The sequence below is a fragment of the Cucumis sativus genome, chromosome 3, assembly GCF_000004075.3.
Source record: "Cucumis sativus cultivar 9930 chromosome 3, Cucumber_9930_V3, whole genome shotgun sequence".
Lineage (NCBI taxonomy): Eukaryota > Viridiplantae > Streptophyta > Magnoliopsida > Cucurbitales > Cucurbitaceae > Cucumis > Cucumis sativus.
In genome coordinates this window covers 15,117,700-15,136,804 of record NC_026657.2, presented here as the reverse complement: position 1 = coordinate 15,136,804, position 19,105 = coordinate 15,117,700, and the positions used below count along the sequence as shown (strand labels likewise).

At 35.3% G+C, this 19,105-nt stretch overlaps 2 protein-coding genes across 4 annotated transcripts; one reads left to right on the top strand and one right to left on the bottom strand.

Moving 5' to 3' along the window:
* Positions 1 to 648: 648 nt before the first annotated feature.
* On the top strand, positions 649 to 13,412 carry LOC101210534 (probable magnesium transporter NIPA4). 3 transcript variants are annotated; one of them, XM_011652984.2, is made up of 9 exons: positions 667 to 1,196; positions 2,168 to 2,224; positions 2,796 to 2,886; positions 2,960 to 3,120; positions 4,559 to 4,686; positions 4,806 to 4,943; positions 11,797 to 11,889; positions 12,332 to 12,437; positions 12,944 to 13,412. In XM_011652984.2, exons 1-9 carry the CDS (start codon positions 1,040 to 1,042, stop codon positions 13,051 to 13,053), a joined length of 1,041 nt encoding a protein of 346 aa, XP_011651286.1. In that variant the 5' UTR covers positions 667 to 1,039; the 3' UTR covers positions 13,054 to 13,412. The 3 variants fall into 3 exon arrangements, 2 of the variants coding, with proteins under 2 accessions (XP_031738183.1, XP_011651286.1); XR_004215159.1 differs by lacking the exons at positions 12,332 to 12,437; positions 12,944 to 13,412 and adding an exon at positions 10,553 to 10,814 and having other exon boundaries at positions 649 to 1,196; XM_031882323.1 differs by lacking the exons at positions 11,797 to 11,889; positions 12,332 to 12,437; positions 12,944 to 13,412 and adding an exon at positions 5,556 to 10,105 and having other exon boundaries at positions 650 to 1,196.
* A 214-nt stretch (positions 13,413 to 13,626) lies between these two features.
* On the bottom strand, positions 13,627 to 18,076 carry LOC101202782 (cx9C motif-containing protein 4). Its single transcript, XM_004146205.3, has 2 exons — positions 17,864 to 18,076; positions 13,627 to 14,118 (listed from the first exon to the last, which is right to left on the bottom strand). Exons 1-2 carry the CDS (start codon positions 17,947 to 17,949, stop codon positions 13,998 to 14,000), a joined length of 207 nt encoding a protein of 68 aa, XP_004146253.1. The 5' UTR covers positions 17,950 to 18,076; the 3' UTR covers positions 13,627 to 13,997.
* Positions 18,077 to 19,105: the final 1,029 nt, after the last annotated feature.

The window sequence follows — 19,105 nt, the reverse complement described above, 5'->3', positions numbered from 1 at the left end:
TAGTTACAAAAAAAAAAAATGATCTCAATAATATTAAAAAGCATGGTTGGGGATTGAATATATGATTGAAAACGATTGGTAAAAAAGAAAACTAAATTCAAAAGTAAAAGTATAACATTTTGAAACAATTGACCAAATAAAAGAAATTAAAGGAATTGTTCGGAATATGACGAGAATGAAACGATTTACAAAATATAGCAAAATTTTCAAATAGACTAGTGAGAGTAAGATGAATTTTGGTATATTTTGTAAATAGTTTTGTTGAATTTTTTTCAGGTAAATATTTTTTTTTATTATTCTTATAAAAATCCAGATTTTTCTAAAAGAAGAAGAAAGAAAAAGGGAGTATTTTTCAAGCTCTCAAGAAAACTTCAAAATGTTCTTATTGAATAGACAAGTGATTCACTACTTTAACGTCCTGTGTGAGTGAATATTCAAATTAGAATCATCTTTAAAGTTAAAAGTATATCTAATTCATTGAAAAATGTGAAATTGCAAAATTACCATTATCTAATTATTTATACAAACTTAATTTTAATTATTAAAAATAAATAAAAAAAAAGAGTAAGAAAGAAGAAAAAAGATTTTCCATTTGCGATTGTTATTGTTTGAAAAAAAAAGAAAGAAATGAAAAAAGAAAAAAAGAAAAAAGAAAAAAAGAAAAAAGAGAAGGTAGCGTGAAAGTGATCAAACCATAGTCGGAGAGTAGTCTTTATTTTGGTAAAACCAAATCAATGATTTTGTTTAGATCTCTCATTCATCCGTTCATTCTCTCCCTCTTTTTCTCTTTCGATCTAAGTAATCTCCTCCCTCTCTCGCTGTTGTGTTCAACACCAGTCTCAAAGCGCCGACAAATTTTCTCCATACATTTACCTTCGATCTGTGTTTCCCTCCCCTCAACATCCCACATTAATTCCCTTTCCACTTCCCAACTCACTCCCTTCCCATTTCTGCCTCCTTTTTTTTCTCAATTCTGCTTTTCCTTTATCTTATCTTATGATATGGTTTCTCAACTTCCAACCTAGGGTTTCTCTCTGCCATGGCAACCTCTCAAACTCCTAGCTGGCGGGAGGGCATGTCCTCTGATAATATCAAGGGCTTGATTCTTGCTCTTTCTTCCAGTTTTTTTATTGGTGCTAGCTTCATTGTTAAGAAAAAGGGCTTGAAGAAAGCCGGCGCTTCTGGAGTCAGAGCAGGTATCTCACTCTGTTTTTTTTCTTTCCTTCAATTTACCTTAAAATGGTTAATGTAGTTCTTTGATTTCTTTGCGATTTTTTTTTTTCAAATTTCTGTAATTGGGTATGGAATTTTTTGTAATTTGTACTTTTATGCCTCGGTTCTTCCGTTATTAGAGATGGATCGTCTATTAATGAAGTTCTCGACGATTTTTCTTTATTTGAATTGTGAAATTGAATTTATTATACTCATTTGTTAATCAATTATATTATTTGCTTATTTGGAGGCCTATTACCAAAAATGGTATGTATAGCTCTTTCCAAGTATCAGACTGCATACTGCGAATGTCATGCATCGTAAAATAGTGGACATATATTTTTTTAACTACTATTTGTTCCTTGGCAGATGAGTAGCCCCAAAAGTTTAATTCCTTATATATAATTTGAATTGAGTTAGTGGCGATGAATTTAGTTCTATATCATTTTAATTTTATCGGCATGAATGAATACCATTGTTTAACAACCTTCAGCCGCCTGAACGTGACTCGATTTGATTCAAGTCTATGCCAATTGGGAGTTTTTTTTTTTTTTTTTTTTGTAATCACTTTGGCTTCATGGAGATATCTTATCTGCCTTTGTGTAGCTTCTTTTCTTGATAAATTTTGTTTTTCATTCAAGGTATTAATCAGAGTTGAGAGAGTTGTTTCTTTCTAGTTACTCTTGTTGGCATTGATGTATTTACTATTTACGTTTATTTGTTTGTTTGTTTTTTTTTGTATCTTTTTTTAAGTGGTTCCTTTCTAGATTTTGTATTTTGGAGCATTTTGGTCTCTTTTCATTTACTTTTGTTTTTTGTATATATATGATGTTTGATGAAAATCTCCTGCCTTTGAAGTTGATGATTGGCGCTTCCTTATCTGTATGATGCTTTATATGCACGGTAACTGTTATCTTCTCAGTTTCACTGTAATTGATGTGATGATTAATGTCAGGAGTTGGAGGCTATTCTTACCTATATGAGCCTCTTTGGTGGGTCGGCATGATTACAAGTAAGTCTTTCTTAAGGAAGTAACATCTTAACAAGTGAGTAACGATGTAGGGACTGAATAATAAATTAACATCACATTTAGGTACTGCATGCCACCTTTTTTGAAAACATGTAACCGCTAAATAGAGATCACTGAATTTATTTGTGAGATCTTTCACCTAATAGATTGCTGAATTTATTTGTAAGGTTTTTAATCAGCCATTGAGACCAGGCTCCTTGACCATTTTGTTTTATAGATGTTCCCTTATTAAGATACATTTTGTGTGCATGATTTTATTTGGTATTTTGCTTCATTCATTGCATTTATTTTTAATAAGTGTACCAAAATGGAGCAAATATGGACTTAGAAATCTTTTGAATCCTAGTTGGAAAAGAAGAATACAGAGGTGTGGGTTTTCTTTTTCCCCCATAAAAATGGACCTAGAGATCAATACGTACTCAAAAAAATTAGTATTGCTTGGTGACGATCATTGCAAAGCATATAATCCTTTTGGCAGATTTATAATGAAAGGAAATTTTTTTGAAACTGAAACGAAAAAGGGAAATCCTAAATTGGCAATGGTTTTCTGCAGTGATTGTTGGAGAAATTGCTAATTTTGCAGCTTACGCATTTGCTCCAGCTATACTAGTTACCCCACTTGGTGCTCTTAGCATAATTATCAGGTATGGTCTGAGTTGCACAGATTAAGCCAGAGTTTGCAGTTGTTTATACTCATATTGTCATGATATCTTGCAGTGCAGTGCTTGCACATATTATATTGCGGGAGAGGTTGCATATTTTTGGAATTCTTGGCTGTGTTCTGTGTGTAGTGGGTTCCACAACCATTGTGCTCCATGCTCCTCAAGAACGTGAAATTGAATCTGTTACTGAAGTGTGGCAAATGGCCATGGAGCCTGGTATGTCTTTATTATTTTGAAATGCGCTCCCTCCTTTCAAAATACCATGATTCTGCTTAATAGTAATTTTTTCCTTCTCTTATGTTTTTCTTTAATGTTTCATTTAAGGCTTAAGAGAGAGTGAGAATTCATAGGTGACCCAAGCATGTGTCTAAGAACGACTCAACTAAACTAGGATGAGCACGATTAAAAGGATGGGACATGTTTTCCAGATTTTCAAGTACGGTGCCCCTCGGAAATTTTTCTCGACAGTATATGTTTTTCTGACCCCACCCTCCTCCAAAAAAAAAAAAAAGAAAAAAAAAACCCTCAGCATATGCTCTCAATGATGTTGGATGAAGCAATTTGGAGTTTCAAAATTCTTGGAAAGGTTAAATTTTTTGTTTGAAATTGGGCTCTCGGTACTATTGATACAACAGTTGAACAGTAGTAGTTGAGACGTGAAACCTCATGTCTACCTGCATTCTAGTGATTGCAGTCTGTGAAAAAGCAGAGAACTGTTGGCAACTCCTTTTTTTTTTCTTCACCAGGGTAATCAGAAGCATTGAACTTCCCCATTAAACGATAGAGCCTTACTTGCTGTCTCCACATGGTAGTAAAATATTGTTTACTTCTTCTTTTTAGCCGTCTGCATCTTAAATGCAAAAGCTCACAATATATGGGTGACATGAGTCAAAGGGATCAAAGACAAGGAGACCCCCTTCCCCATCCTTTTTACCCTCCTTGGTGATGCTTTCAACAGATTAGTTTACTTCTATATGGAGAAATAAGCTCTTGAAGGTTGGGAGATCAGTAGAAAAAAGGTGGCTATTTTTCATTTCACTATGCTGATGACACTTTTGTTTTTTGTCCAAGGGATGTTCATTCTTTAATTTGAATGTGGCAAAGTTCTTCCTAATTTGGATTAATATATTAAGGAGCATAAGGTGTTTAGGCTTGCGGTTGAGTTGGGTTGTAAGATGGAGTCTCTCACCCTTAACTCACTAGGCTTTCCTTTGGGTGGTAAGCATTGGTTTCTGGCTTTCTGGGATGTCAACAAAATTAGAAGTAAGATTGCTAAATGGAAGAATTTGTTTCTTTCCAAAGGTGGCTGGTAATCATTGATTTCTCTGTTGCTCAATGGGTTGCCTTTGCATTTCCTTTCCCTCCTCAAAGCTTCTTACGGGGTGATTAAAAGTATGGAGAAGCTGTTTAGATATTTCTTTTGGGGTGGTGAAGACTACAACTCAGGGAGTCATCTTGTTATTAGCAAAGTTCCAGCATTGATTGAGTAATGGAAAATTCATGGAATCAGTTACTTGGTTCTCTGTAAATGATATGTTAATATTTTTCATTCATAATCTATAATTTTGTACCCCGTATATGGTTCTCAGGTTTTAGTCAGTCATTTATTTGATTTAACAACATATTGGTAATAACTTTGACTTTTATTTTGCAGCCTTTTTACTGTATGCAGCATCGGTTATGACAGCTGTGTTTATACTTATATTCCACTTTATACCACAATATGGCCAGACTCACATTATGGTTTACATTGGTGTATGTTCCCTTGTAGGATCTTTATCGGTATGTATACAACTTGTATCCTTGTTATCTTTTTTGTTTTAAAATGCTATCTTCAATTTTGAAATTAAATTTTTCCTACTCTTCTTCAAGTGATTTTGTTATTATATATCTAATGACAGGTCATGAGTGTGAAAGCAATAGGAATTGCCTTGAAGCTAACGCTATCAGGAATGAACCAGCTAATATATCCTCAGACCTGGATATTTACTTTAGTTGTGATTACTTGTGTGCTTACCCAAATGAATTATTTAAACAAGGTAAGTGGTGCTCATTTTTGGTTTTTAATCATTTAGAAACAATTTTAGTATCTGTCCCTGTATCTGTGTATGATATTATATTTGTGGTCCATATAGTTATTAGTTAATAATTTAATCTCTGGAGTTCTTAATTAAATATAATATAATTTTAAATCATTAATTGAAATAATAAAACTATTCAACTATAAGTATTTAGAATGAGATGGTTTGAAGTTTGGACTTCTTTTCTTTTCTGAACCAGCACCATTTCACCATGCGAGTTGGACTTTACCTACAAAGGAATCTCACCATGTTAGCTCTTTTCTTTTTCTTTCCGGGTCATATAAGAAGGAAAATAGCCCAATGTAGCTATAGAACGATCATTTCTAAGAGAAACTAAGAACAGTCATTTTTGAAGCAGAACTTTTCAACAGTGGACGTTAATATTTGATACTGATGATAGATACCACTTTGGCAGTAGTGTGCTGTCAAAATGATGAAAATTAGGGCCATCACTTCTTGCTATGTAGGTTTAGTTTAATTATTCTGGCTTTTTTTTGCTATTTCATGAAGAGAGTGAAAAATGGGAAATTAATGGAAAGTTATAATCCCCACTGCTCCCTTTTTGTATAGGGCAAGGATGTCCCTAGAAATATTTGGCTTGAATGTAACAAGAGAGTGCTCCCAGATCAATGAGCATGTATGGCAGGAGCACGAAGTCAATGAAACATTGATATGGCAGTGGAGTCTTTTAATGATCTCGTGATGTTAAAATTATATGAAGGAATTGGTGAAGGGTTGGTGTCTCCGGTGTTTAAGATTGTCTTTTTTGATCTCTCACAACTGTTGAGCAAATTTGCACTTCTCCTTTCATCTGTTTATCATTATTTTTTTTAATAAGAAACATAACTTTCATTGTCAAAAGGAGAATACTAAGGAGGGAGAGATGAGATATCCCCATAAAACCAATAGGTTACCAAAAAAAAGCCAGACTGGTGTAGATATGATTTAGGCTATAATTACAAAATAATTATTAGGTAGACAACCGTGGAGAAGCAAAAAAAGTGACAAGAACTCAAAAGATGGCCATATTTTGTTCATAGCCACGAAGGATCCTTGAGTTTCGTTCAAATCAAAGCCTCTAGAGAAGGGCAAAGACCCCATTAGACCAAAGGAGTTTCAACTGAGCACGAAACTTGGGGCCTTCAATCTGCTAAAGACGACCATCAGAGGCTTTGCTAAGCCAATACCTATGCAAATTGAGCAAGCTAAATAACCTTCCCCAACAATCCGCAACAAAGGGGCATAAAAAGAAAAGATGCATCAAGGACTCCCGACTTTTACAAAGAACACACGAATTAGGGAAGATAGCATAATTTTGCAGGGCTCTTTAGATTCTACAACAAGTATTCAGCCTTTCAAAGGAGAAAATCCATAGGAAAACTGTTAAACCACCACCATTATTTACTTATAATAGAAGAAAGAAAAAAATAAAGAACGTGAGGAACTACTTACAGTTATTTAAAAAGAACCACCTACACTTTAATTTAAAAATGACAGTTATTTTATTAAGGAAGTTAAATCAATGAGAAGGGGATGGAAAAAGAGGGGAGTTTTTGGAGTGAAGGAAAAGGTCTGCAATACTCCAGTGAAAGACAGGGGAAGCAGAAGACTGGTGTTCTATATTCTGGTTTGCTTATTAGTATTTTGTTTTTGTTTTGTCGTTTGGAATTTTGGGAGGTTTTCTTTGTTTGATGTTTCTGAATTATATGTAACGTGACTCATCTTTTGAGGTTCGCGGTTTGCTTATGCTGTAAGTTGTGTTTGAATTATCAATATAACAGAAACACTACATCAGTGTTCTATCAAAGACTTTGACCTTAGGACACTTGGCTTTCCATGTAAGATCAGAGCTTTGTCTGTTCAAGGCAACTTTTTTCACAATCGGCTTGGGAGAAAAAGACCTAACTGCAAAGAAGCCATTGTTTTCCCACATCCACAAGATAACTTCATCTCTATTATTAGGCCTGAAGGATTGGAGCTTGGTCATAAGATCGACCCACATCAATAAAATTTCTTCTGAACATTTTAAAGTCCCAAACGCAGAAGGAGTTAGAGTTAGACCACCAATGACTGACCACAGAGTCCTTAGCAATCATGATTCTGTAAAGTCTAGGGGAAATTTCGTGCAAAGGGGGGAGTCAATGAGACATTCATCTCCCTTGTTGTTTGTTTTTTTCCTTTGCTTTTTGTACTTCCACTCATCTCAATAGAAGAGACTTCATTGGCTCCTTTATTCGTGTTTTATGTATTATTTGGGATGTTTATTTTTTCTTTCCATGATCTTCTCTGTGTTTTCTTTTTCTTTTCTTCCTTTGATCTATCTGCAGGAAAAGAAACCACACAAATGAGAACCATTACCTAAACATCTCAATATCTCCTAGTCAGTTCCTTCTAGTTCCCTGGGAGTAATAGTTTAGCAGTATTTGCTTTGTTCTTTTAAAGATACTTACACTCATATGGATTGTTTGAGGTGTTTTCTGTCAAAAATTCTTAAAGTCCCATTTGGCTTGGGGTCTCCTTTCCTCTCAAAAGGGTTTTTTTTTTTCAAAATCTTCTTGTCATTTGCGGTGTATTAGTCAGTTTTTTTGCTTTGTTTTTTCTCTCTTTGGTCTGGTTTATTTTGGTTTGGTTTGTTTCTTAGTTTTTTTAGGGCTCTACCTTTTGGCCTGGTTTTCTCAATAGTTGTGTTTGTCTCCCATATTTATTTTATACTTGGAGATCTTGTACTGTGGAGTATTAGTTACTTTTCATCATATCATTGAAATTTTTGTTTCCGTTTTCCAAAAAAAAATCTTAGTCAATTCTTCTGTTGCAAAAGTGAGAGTGGGACATTTTTTTTAAAGGAAACGAGTCTCTTTTATTAATTAATAATGAGACAAAAGCTCATAGTACAAGAGAATTATACAATAAGCAAATAACCTAAGGATCAACCGTGCACCTACATATCTCAACTAGGTTGACGCCTCCACATCATATGCAACAAACTTTGAAAACATGATAATCAAGGCTAACATAAAGCCTTTACAACAATGATTACTAATACAAGGAAATCAAACGGGGCAATCCTTGCTAAAACACTGTCTAAACTACTAAGGGACAAAAACAAAGCAGAACAAAAAGGCCGATCAACACCATGCCCAAATTAAGTTGCGGAAATAAAAGTTCTCCAATTCAATTGAATTCTGACATACTGTAACTATCAATCTCCTTGGAGAGAATGCACCACGACGAAACATTTCTATTAGCGACTTCATAACAATCCAACCAGCCGAGAGATCTGTCGTGGTCGTGGAAGACCCTTTGATTCCTTTCAAACCATAATTCCTCAGAAATTTCTTTTATCGCGTTAAACCATAGTAAAAGAGAGGTTTTGTTGAAACATGGACCTCCTAAAAGTTGTACCGTTTCTCTACATTCGTCACTAAACACCCAAGACATATTGAAGACTGAGAATAAATTCTCCAACACTTGGCTAAATACGAGCACAAGAAAAAAAAGAAGATGAATTGGGTCTTCTTCATGTTGAAGGCAAAGCGGGCAAATGGATGGAGACATTCAAATGGCCAACCAATAGTACCCAAACAATAAGTGGGCAGATTGGGTCGGTTATGTTGTTAGTAGCTTTCCCTGTACATATCTTGGCCTCCTCTTGGGAAATAATCCGAAATCAATCACTTTATGGGATCCTGTGGTGGATAAAGAAAGAGAGAGATTAGCCTCTTGGAAGAAAGGTTTCTTTTCCATTGCAGTGAGACTGTCTCTGATTAAGTTAATTTTGAATGGCACTCCAGTTTACTATTCTTTATTTAGGGTCCCAAGTGAGATTTGTTAGAATTTAGAGAGGTTAATGTGTGACTTCCTATGGGAAGGGATTGATGAAAGGAAAGGCAAGCGCTCTCATCTGATAAAATGGCAGATTATTGAAAAAATCAAATTGATTCACTTAGGTGGTTTTGGAACTGGGAACTTTAGGCTTTGCAACAAAACCCGCTTAGCTAAATGGTTATGGCATTTTAACTCTGAACTTGACTCTGGCAAAAAATCATTGTGAGTAAATTTGGTCCCCACCCTTTTGAGTTGTTGTCTAAAGGGATTAGACATACTTACCGGAATTTATCTAAAGACATTATGAAGGACCTTCCTAGGTTTGCTCACCCAGTTTGTTGTATGGTATGGGAGGGGAGAGATACCTACTTCAGGGAGGACTTTTGGGTTGGGGATAGACCTCTTTGTGCTTTTATTTCCTTGTCTTTACCATCTTTCCTTCCATAAAAGTAATTTCACTGTCGATCCTTAGTTTGGAAGGGGAGCCCATTTTCTTTTTCTTTTGTTTTTTGTCGTCCTCTTACCGATAGGGAATCATTAGATGTGGCTTCTCTTTCTCTCCCTCTGTTAGAGAATTATCCTTTTCGCCTTGGTAGAAGGGATGTGAGAATTTGGAGTCCTAATCCTTTGGATGGTTTCTCCAGTGTTTTGTCCAGACCCTGTTGGATCCTTCTTCTAGTGAGTCGATTTGTTCAGTTCTTTGGAGAATCAAGGTTCCTGGAAAGGTTAGATTCTTTTCTTGGCAGGTGCTCCATGGTTGTGGTATCAAGTTTGATAGGTTCTCCAGGATTTTGTCTTATCTAGTTGGCCTGTTCTGTTGTATTCTCTGTCTGAAGGTGGGAGAAGATCTGGATCATATTCTTTGAAATTGTGACTACGCTTGCATCATTTGGGATTCTCTCTCACAAATGTTTGGTAGAGTGCTCGTACTAGAGGTGTTAGAGACATGGTTAATTATTACTTTCTCCACCCACCTATGAAGGAGAGCCAGGATTCTTTGGAGTGCGAGTACTTGTGCAATTTTATGGAGCTTGTGGAGGGAATGAAACAATAGAGTTTTTAAGGGCATGGAGAGGGATTCTAGAGATTTTTGGTCGTCGTTCGTCATTATGTTTTGCTTTGGGCTTCAATTTCGAAGCTTTTCTGTAACTACTATTTGGGTTTGATTTCTATTAGTTGGGATCCTTTCTTGTAATGGGGTTTTTTCTGGGGTTGGTCTAGGCCGCCCCTGTTCTTGTGCTTTTTCATTGTTCATTAGTCTCAATGAAGCGTTTCTCTTTATCAAATAAAAAAAAGGAAAGAAAAACAGTACCCAAACAAGAATGTTTGCTCTTCTTGTACTGTTAGTCTGAAACTTTAGATCCCTTGTTTTCTAAATATGATTTTGTGCCAAGTTGGTATATCTTGGAATAGTATTCAACAGTGCTTCCTAAGAATTGTTAGGGAGACTCTTACCCAAACTTGCAGAAAAATCCTTTCAAAACAAAGATAAAAATTCCTTGGAACAACGTTATCAACTATCAAGGAAGGTCCTTGATAGGAAAAATTAGCTCAAAAGAAATAGAGCTTGTAAAGATAGTTGGGTGGTCTACTGCATTGTGGATATCTTTCTTTACAGTTTGTGTAATTAAATTTATCGTAACCTACCAACTTGAGTTTTTAGGTCAATGATAATTGGCTAGTTTCCAAATGGAACTTGCTCAAGGATACCTTATAAAAGTGAAAAATGTTTCTTACTCCAGACTGACAGACGAGAGCAGGAGAAAACAAGAAGAGGCTTGCGAGTGTTGAAATATATATACCCAAGACTGGATCAACTGTGGTCTAGGCGGGCCTAGGCCAAAATGCCAAGACCAGTTTGCATTTGATTCAATAGTGTTCTATGAATTAAAGGAATATATTCAAGTTGATGGGACACGATCGCTGAGGACCTAATTCTGTTGTTCATTGCTGCATATTCAAATTATGAGATATGGCAAAGTCATCAACATTGCTTTTTGCAAGGTCATCGGAAAGCTTGCAACTCTATTTATATAAACCATGAATGAAATTATTGTGTTGTTGATCTTCTTTCCTTTTATTTTTAGTGGAAGTTTCTTGAGAAATATTATTGCCTTTTCATACACAATGCTAAAGCATGTACTCCTGTGAGTATGTAGTTTGACACACGCAAGATATGACTCCACTTGAACAGTATTTGTTCCATAGTTGGAGCCTGATTCTAAGGAGACATACAAGAGGATTAGCTTAAAAGTATCTAAGTAGTTTATAATATTTGGAATATGTTGGGTTCTTTATCTTGTTACATGTTTCATTTCCTTTTAGAAAAATGTTAAAATGGTCAAACTATTCATAGGTATCATGGGATTGAATGTGATGTATACTATGAAATTGATATATGGGTGGTTTTGTCCTTGAGCCCAAATCCTTGCCCTCATTTCTTTGAATGGGTGGCAAAGAGGGTTAAAGGCACACACTAAAATCTTTGAGAATATATTTTGTTTGAGCTCCTTTCTTTGTCCGAGCTTGTTTGTTGTGTTGTGGGCGAAGAAAAGGAAATGTATTTTGGGAAGACCAATTGGTGGGGGATATCCTCTCATGTGTTTCCTTATCAATTATTTTTGTTTAAAAATCGTCCTGTCTGGTTTTTTTGGTCTGTTTGACTGAGCTGTGTCCTTTTCTTTTGGTTTGCTCCATCTGTTGTCCAGTAGAGAAGTGACATTGGTAGGTTCTCTTCTTTGTCTGTTGGAATAGTTTACTGGAGTTTATAGATGGTCAGTCCGTAAAACTATGAACTTACACTGGCAGAAGTCTAATTTATTTGAAGAACGAAGAGTTCTAATTCAATTAAATACAATAATAAAAATGATATTTTTTTGATCATATGCTTTCATGTGGATGTATATTCTCTCTCTATATATATATATTTCTTTCCTTTTTTTATGATCTCATCTGGCCAAGATATTTCTGCTCTCTTTGTTTGCAGGCACTTGACACTTTTAATACAGCTGTTGTGTCGCCCATATACTATGTCATGTTCACATCATTTACCATCTTGGCTAGTGTGATAATGTTTAAGGTATGTCAACGGCTGGTTGTTTCTTTTACACGACAATGTGGACAAATGAGTTGTGATAGGTTTAAAAATTTACATAGCACATAGCATTATCGTAAAGAGAATTTCATTAATTAAATGAAATGATCAAGGATGTACAAAAGGGGCCCTTCTAAAGGTAAAACAGAAGATGTTTTCGATGGGTAATGAGAAGCTATGGCTCTTAATGGCATGTATACTATAGTATAATAAACAAAGGTGAAGACCCACTAGGATGGACTCAGTAAGCAAAGGAGCATCACATAACACAATTCGGACACGAAAGTCATGCCATAGTATGGCGCCCCAAGCATTCTGTTATACATCAGTGACAGGATAGAACATTAGAACTCTTAATCCTTTGAGCACTGCCTCCACACGTTCTAATTGATGTAGATTCTAACATCTTTTGAATTACTTCTTTCAGGACTGGGACAGGCAGAGCCCTACGCAGGTTGTGACGGAGATGTGTGGATTTGTGACTATTCTTTCAGGAACTTTTCTTCTTCATAAAACAAAGGATATGGTCGATGGTATGCCTCTTAATCTCTTCCCTTGGGAAACAATTTTTTTGTCAATATTTATTTTCTTAGCAATGGAGTGAACATCTTATGAAATGATCTTTTTTTTGGGATAATTGTTTGTTCATTTCCCGTCTAGGTAGGTACATCATCCTGTGTCCCGTTCCCTAGTCTTGTGTTTTATTTTGTATATCTGGGTACCAGAGTCCCATTAATGGCCAATCCTCATTCGTATGTCATATCCATAGAGGTTTTGTCCTCTCCAAGCCAGCCCTAGGAGATGAATGAAGTTTTTTAATTATTAAGTTTTCAACCTGCCCACTTAAACCCAAGACTTTGGTGTGCATCTCCAAACATCTCAGCCCTTACCACAAGGCATCCTTGGGATCCCTTCCCCTATATACCGTGTTGAATATAAATAAAAAAACAAACTCCCATTATCAGTACATATTACACTTCGCTGCTGTGGCATGTTACAAATGTTAAATTTTAGTTCATAACTCTGCAAACTGATACAGGTCCAGCGACAACCTTATCAATGCGGCTCTCTAAGCATGCCGAGGAGGGTGGATTTAATGGTGGAGAAGGCATTCCTCTCAGACGACAAGAATCCTCGAGATTGCCTTGAACCCTTGAGAATATGGTTCTTGTTCGGGTTTCATGTCGATATCAACTTTGTATTCTATCACAAAGTTCCACCCCCTTGATGTTCCTTTTTGGTAAAAGTAGATAGAAAGGAGAGAATTTTCTATCACTTTCCATTTCTATCTCCCCGAGACTTGACAATGGGGGTAATGCCTATTGGCCTTGTACACAAGTTCTTGCAACCCCACAAAATCCATATGAAAGATGCAAGCCAACAGAATTCTTTTTCATCAATTGTTAGTACGAATTGCCTCTCCACATATCAAAACTCCCTTGTTCTCTTTAAAATGCACATATATAACTATTCTTAGTCCATCAGTTCAACCATTTCATTTTTTTTTTTTGTTGCAAAATTCGCCTTGCTATTCTTCATTCACATTTTAAAATATGGGTTTATTAGCATAACAAGCAGTGTCATCACTTTTGAGGAAAATGGTTGACTAGTTTGGCTAATTTCAAGAGCTCAGGTTGATTGGAATCTCTTTTGTTTCCCTAAGCTGCTGTGTTTTCCCTTTCTTACAAAAGAAGGTATACGTGAAAATGTGCAAATAAATCATTTCCAGAATTTTTTTAGACAATTGAGATACAAGAACTTGCAATGGATATAATTCAAGTTTAATTGATTCTTCCAACTATTGGTGGTGTCCCAATCAGCGAAGTACAAACTGAAACAGTCAAAATTAGTCGTCAATTTTTATCATGCTTTGACATTGAGAAAGAATTAAAATATTTTGTTAGAAAATATTGCAGGTGATGGATTTAGAAAGAAATGGCAACTTTGTTGGCTGTCCGTTGATCCATCGAAGGCCTCTGGTCTCATATCTTTCTTTCGCCTATTTTGCAAAACATCGTATTGTGGCTTTAAGTTAAAAACAACACCTAATGAGGTGTGACTTCTAAGCTGGATTACACCTGAGATGCCTTGAATCAAGATTTCTGGCCTTTTGGCTTTATTTGCTTTAAGAGGCCAGAAACAGAAGCACAATGTGTTGATTTGTAATCGCAGTTCTCACAGCAATGTTGCAATAGTTGAATGACCCTGACGCACCTACAACCATGTCAATGAACAAATTGATTAGGAACATATCAATTTGGTTTCAGCAAAAGCCTTCCCCATCACACAAACAGAAGTGTTACGAGCATCTAACTGATATTTGTCTGCACAACCAAATCCAGGAAACATGGGCACTGGCACAATGCATACTACATTATGCCGAGCACCCATTTCCCAAACAAATGAGAGCATAAACAAATAATCGCATTGATAGGAGGGAAAAAGAAAAGAAAAAAAAAACCAATTCCACCTAGGTTGGAGTAGGTTGTTTAACCAATTATGACCCTTGGCAAGTCTACATTGAAATGACTCAAGACGTTAAGTCATCTTATTCAGACGTTAAGGCGCCTTATTGAGGCAATCCTACTCTTCAGTAAATATGTGTTGTAACATTCCTGAAGGGAGAAAATACAACGGGAAGAATTAGGACTTATACTTCCTAGAAAGTTTCAACAGCACGATAATATCCACATGTATAACAGCATTGACCACATCATAGTGACATTAAACTTCAACATTATTACAAGACGTGTAATGTAGTAGGATTGCAACGTGAAGGGCTATTTATCTCTAGTGCAAACCAGCTTGTTTATCCATTTTCTCCAACTGAAAATGGAACGAAATTTGAGTAAGGGAAGAGAGATGAATGGAGAGCTATAACCAATCCCCAGTTCGCCGCAGCTACAACAAAGCAGAACAAAGAGGTGGATCAACCCCGGACCTCTTGGATTCTTTATTTGCATATCTTTTGAGAGTTTAAGCAGCACCATCACCCATTTGAGACTTCTTAACAAATGCCAAAGAAAATCAACTTCCTTAGCTGGTCCTCTTCTTGTTCTCAGAAGGTTAGAACGTCCCAGGCTCTCATCCCATTATCTACATAACCCAGAATAATGAATTCGAGCTGTTGCTTCTGTGTACCTAGTTGGCTCTTTTGGACATGGGGATGGATTACACTCTATCCTCCAGGTGGATAGTTTTCTTTTCCAACAAAATTGTTAATATAGATAATGCCCATAACTTTTTGTTGATTAGCAATTTGAAGATTAAGACATTTCTCCTGAATTAGGGCAGAAGGCAAGTTTCCAAGAACCACATCCTTCAGCATATATTGAATCCAAATCCAATTTCTTACTCATCAGGTATTAATGATGGTACTACAACAGACACTACATGCATACAACATAAGAAAGAACAGACTTCAACATCTACTGGGTATAAACCTGCCAAATGTGTGGCCAATGCCAGTGGCTTCAAAACTATGAACAAAAATTTAATTATCAAAGAATTTGGTTCATCGACATATATTTTGAACAACCTTCCAGCAGAAATGCACCAAATTTACACCTCTAGCCAGAAGAAACTACCAAGAGATAACAATAAAGAGAAATAAAATAAGAAATGAGGAGGAAAAAAGGAGAAGGTTAATGCGCAGAGTCGCAGACTACACTATCATTGGCAAGATAGAGTAATAGAAGTCGAAATTGAAGACAGTTTGTGGAAAATAGAAATCGAACTTCAGTAAATTCCCATTCCTCTAGCAGGGAATGATAAAAGGAAAATCAAGCAAACTAACCGTTGGTACCCAAATAAAAAACTAGAATAACTGAAAATGTAGAAATTCGGCAAGAATTTGTACGAATGTCCTCATTTTAGAACCCAAATGAAATTTGACCTAAGAGTTAAAATCAAATATGGAAAATGGTTTTTTTGCGTACATCAGTCGCATGTGAAATTACCCATTCGACCTAGAAACTCAAAGATGGCCTGCCGCCCAAAATCACTTTGTTCCTTCCCCTCACACCTTATCTCTTCCTCTCGTTCCTCATCTAACAACACTTAACCACTTCAAATGGGTTCAAGTTTTATCTCTGTGTCACTGAAAGTTGTCTCTTGAAGGATTTTCTCAACACTTATGAATATCGACCTTCTATTAAAATCTAGCTCAAATATGAGAAATCTAACATCATCGTCACACTGGAGAAGATTCATCATCCAACTTATATTTCACTGTCACCATGATGTTGAACTCCAAAGAACTAACTTTTGTAAGTTCATACAGCTGATCTCTCAATTCACTATGCTCGGCACGACAATACCCTTCAAACGACCTCCTTAATAGGATTATTTTTTGTCATCCCATTGAATGAATAGCTGCTTCTTGTCCATCCTTCAAACAATAATACACACACACACAAAAGAAAAAGAATTAAAAAATTACAATTTTGTTAAACTCTAGCTCTGTCTTTCTTCCTCTCGTCTCTCATTGGGCACATGTTCAAAAATCTCATCTCGTTTCTTGCTCTCGCATCTCTCTTGTCATTCTGAGATACTAGCTCGTGCTCATAATAACATCTCACAGACATTCCACCGTTTTATGTTGGTTATGTGAAACAATCTCGCAATGTAAACAATGATTCTATCAAAAAACGTAACCAATAAGAAACAAACACACTAGTGTACATTTACTTAGCGTGTGAAACTGGTTGTCTACGACGATTCAACAACCTTCATAGTTTATATTTTGGGATACTTTGTAACTGAAAAGTTAGGGGTTTTTTACATTTTATGTTGCGCTCTTTATCTTACAAAAGTCTAGCTTGCGAAATCCTTTCTTCAAATTGATTTAAAATGATTGTAGGACTTAGTGAGGATTTTTTTGCATTAGATCAAAATTTCGTACAACGAGCATTAATTACCAAAAAACTAGCCAGAAGAGATGTGTTGGACGAGGAACGAAAGGAAGAAGTGAGAGGATGGAATGAGAGGAAGAAGCGAGTTTAAGATTCATTTAAAACGGAACAACATTGTCAGACGAAGTGATGAGCAAGGGATGAAACGCTAGAAAAAGGCAGAAGAGCAATTTCGAGCAGCAGACCATCGTGTGAGTTTTAGGATCGAATGGGTAATTTAGGAGAAGTCCATATTTCATTTTATTTTAAACCTTGGACTAAATTCATTTGTACACCTGAGAAGAGTCTACAAATTTTGCAAGCTGGGGATTATCATGAACTCATGGAAGAGGCGAAAGACAGAGTAGAAGTAGAACATTCACGGTTTAGATGAGAATTAAATAATTCATAGAAAATATTTCTTCCACTTATAATCATGAAAACATCATTCCGGAGGACTGACCAACCTACTGCGGCAAGAAAGAAGAAGCTTGATCTTCGGAACGTGGCAAATAAGCTTGATTTTTTGGAAGTACATCAAAACGCATCTCAATTTTAGAAGTGAACAAAAAGCAACACAAAATTATACAAAATTCTTACGAACGGATACAGACCTCAATAAGCTGTCGGAAAAACCCAAATCAAGGATTACACTACTTGGTGTAACTACGTCGGTCAATGAACCAAACATGAAGAGGGCAGAAAACGGATCAAAACTAAAAGCCCAAATGGTTGCAACATCGAAGAATTAAACCGAAAAGTTCCCCTGTTTCATTACTTAATTAAATTTTTGTTTGATCGCACATAACGCAAAGGGAGATCAAAGGATAGAACAACAAAGAAAAACGAAGCACAAAACATAAAGGATATATAGCAGTCCAGAGTTTCGTTTATAGATACAGGAACACAAAGAAAGTGAAAAAAAAAGTATTGGAATTATTAGACCCTTCTACCCACCGATTCATGCAAATGACTCAATCGAACAACATCAAACTTGAGATTCTATTCTATCATGGGAGATTGCTGCGGAAACGAAATGGAAAGAGAAATGTAAAAAGAAAACATACTTGTGGGGAAGAAAGTTGTTTTTGGTAAGACAAGCTTGAATATCGCACGCTTCCTTCTTGCAGGGTTCTTTGATCGGCGGAGGCATCTCTCTCTCTCTCGCTGTGTCCAACTCGAATCTCGACGATAAAAAATTATTCGAATCAATTAAACCAAAAACTAATTTTGTTATTTGTTTCCTCCAAAATTCAACTCCGTCACGTCCCCTCTCTCGCTCTCATCCTTTATCTTTATTTTTCTTTTTACTTTTAAATTGAAATCTTGAACGTTGGGTATATTGAAAAAATAAAATAAAATTGACTTAAAAAAAGTTAATAACAATAACCCACCTAGAAAACAAACTTCATGAAATTTATGTCCGTAATTATTTTAATTAATGCCATAAATATAAATTTAGAACTTAGTCGTCTAAATATAAAAATCACACTATTTAAAGAAAAAGAAAAAGTTAACATAACCTTAACTATGAAGATCAAAATAAACTCTTTCTAAAATTTTATAGATTAAAACATATGCTCTCAATAGAAAAAAAATAGGATAAAATACAAAGTTTAGGAATTAAAACAAAATATAAAGCTACAAATACGTAAGGTAGAAATGTAAATACTTTTATTAAGAATTATAAAAATAAAAATTGTCATTTGAAAATTTTTCCATCTCACAAAAAAGGCAAAAATATGTCAGTTCAACTAGCGTCTGATCTCGTGGACAAGAGATCCCAGGTTCAAATTTCCACCTCAGCATTTATTATAATATCTTTGCAAAAAAAAGACAAATTAATTAGAGAAATTGTTTGGAAATATCAATTCATCCTTCATCTATATATAAAACCTATGAAAACCTAAAACTATCAATTAAAATATTATCATGTCGATAAGATTTTAGTACTATGTTTCATTTTACCAAAAAAGTCTATTATTTTTGAGAACTAAAAATCAATGCTTTTCATTTTCTATAGTCTAGAATCTTTTTTTTTTAATGTAATGCATATATAGCTTAATGGATGAATATATGTCATAACTACACATATTGTTTTGGGTAATATGAAGTATTTATTAATTAATCTTATAATAAACGAGAGTTTGCAAAAATAGCAAAAAAAAAAAATATGATAACAAAGCACATGTCATTTACATTTCAAAAATGCAAAAATAGCAAATTTAAAAACATATTACCGTCCATTTGATTACTATCATATTTGTCAAATTTGCAACATGTAAAAAGAGAGTGTTATGAACTGTTTT

Bases quoted from the DNA above. Each gene is read 5' to 3' on its own strand.
- LOC101210534 (XM_011652984.2), top strand. From the start codon at position 1,040: ATGGCAACCTCTCAAACTCCTAGCTGGCGGGAGGGCATGTCCTCTGAT. The intron at 2,225-2,795 runs GTAAGTCTTTCT...GGTTTTCTGCAG, and splicing joins GTGGGTCGGCATGATTACAA to TGATTGTTGGAGAAATTGCT. The intron at 12,438-12,943 runs GTATGCCTCTTA...AAACTGATACAG, and splicing joins AACAAAGGATATGGTCGATG to GTCCAGCGACAACCTTATCA.
- LOC101202782 (XM_004146205.3), bottom strand. From the start codon at position 17,949: ATGCCTCCGCCGATCAAAGAACCCTGCAAGAAGGAAGCGTGCGATATT. The intron at 14,119-17,863 runs GTATGTTTTCTT...ACATGGTTGTAG, and splicing joins AACAACTTTCTTCCCCACAA to GTGCGTCAGGGTCATTCAAC.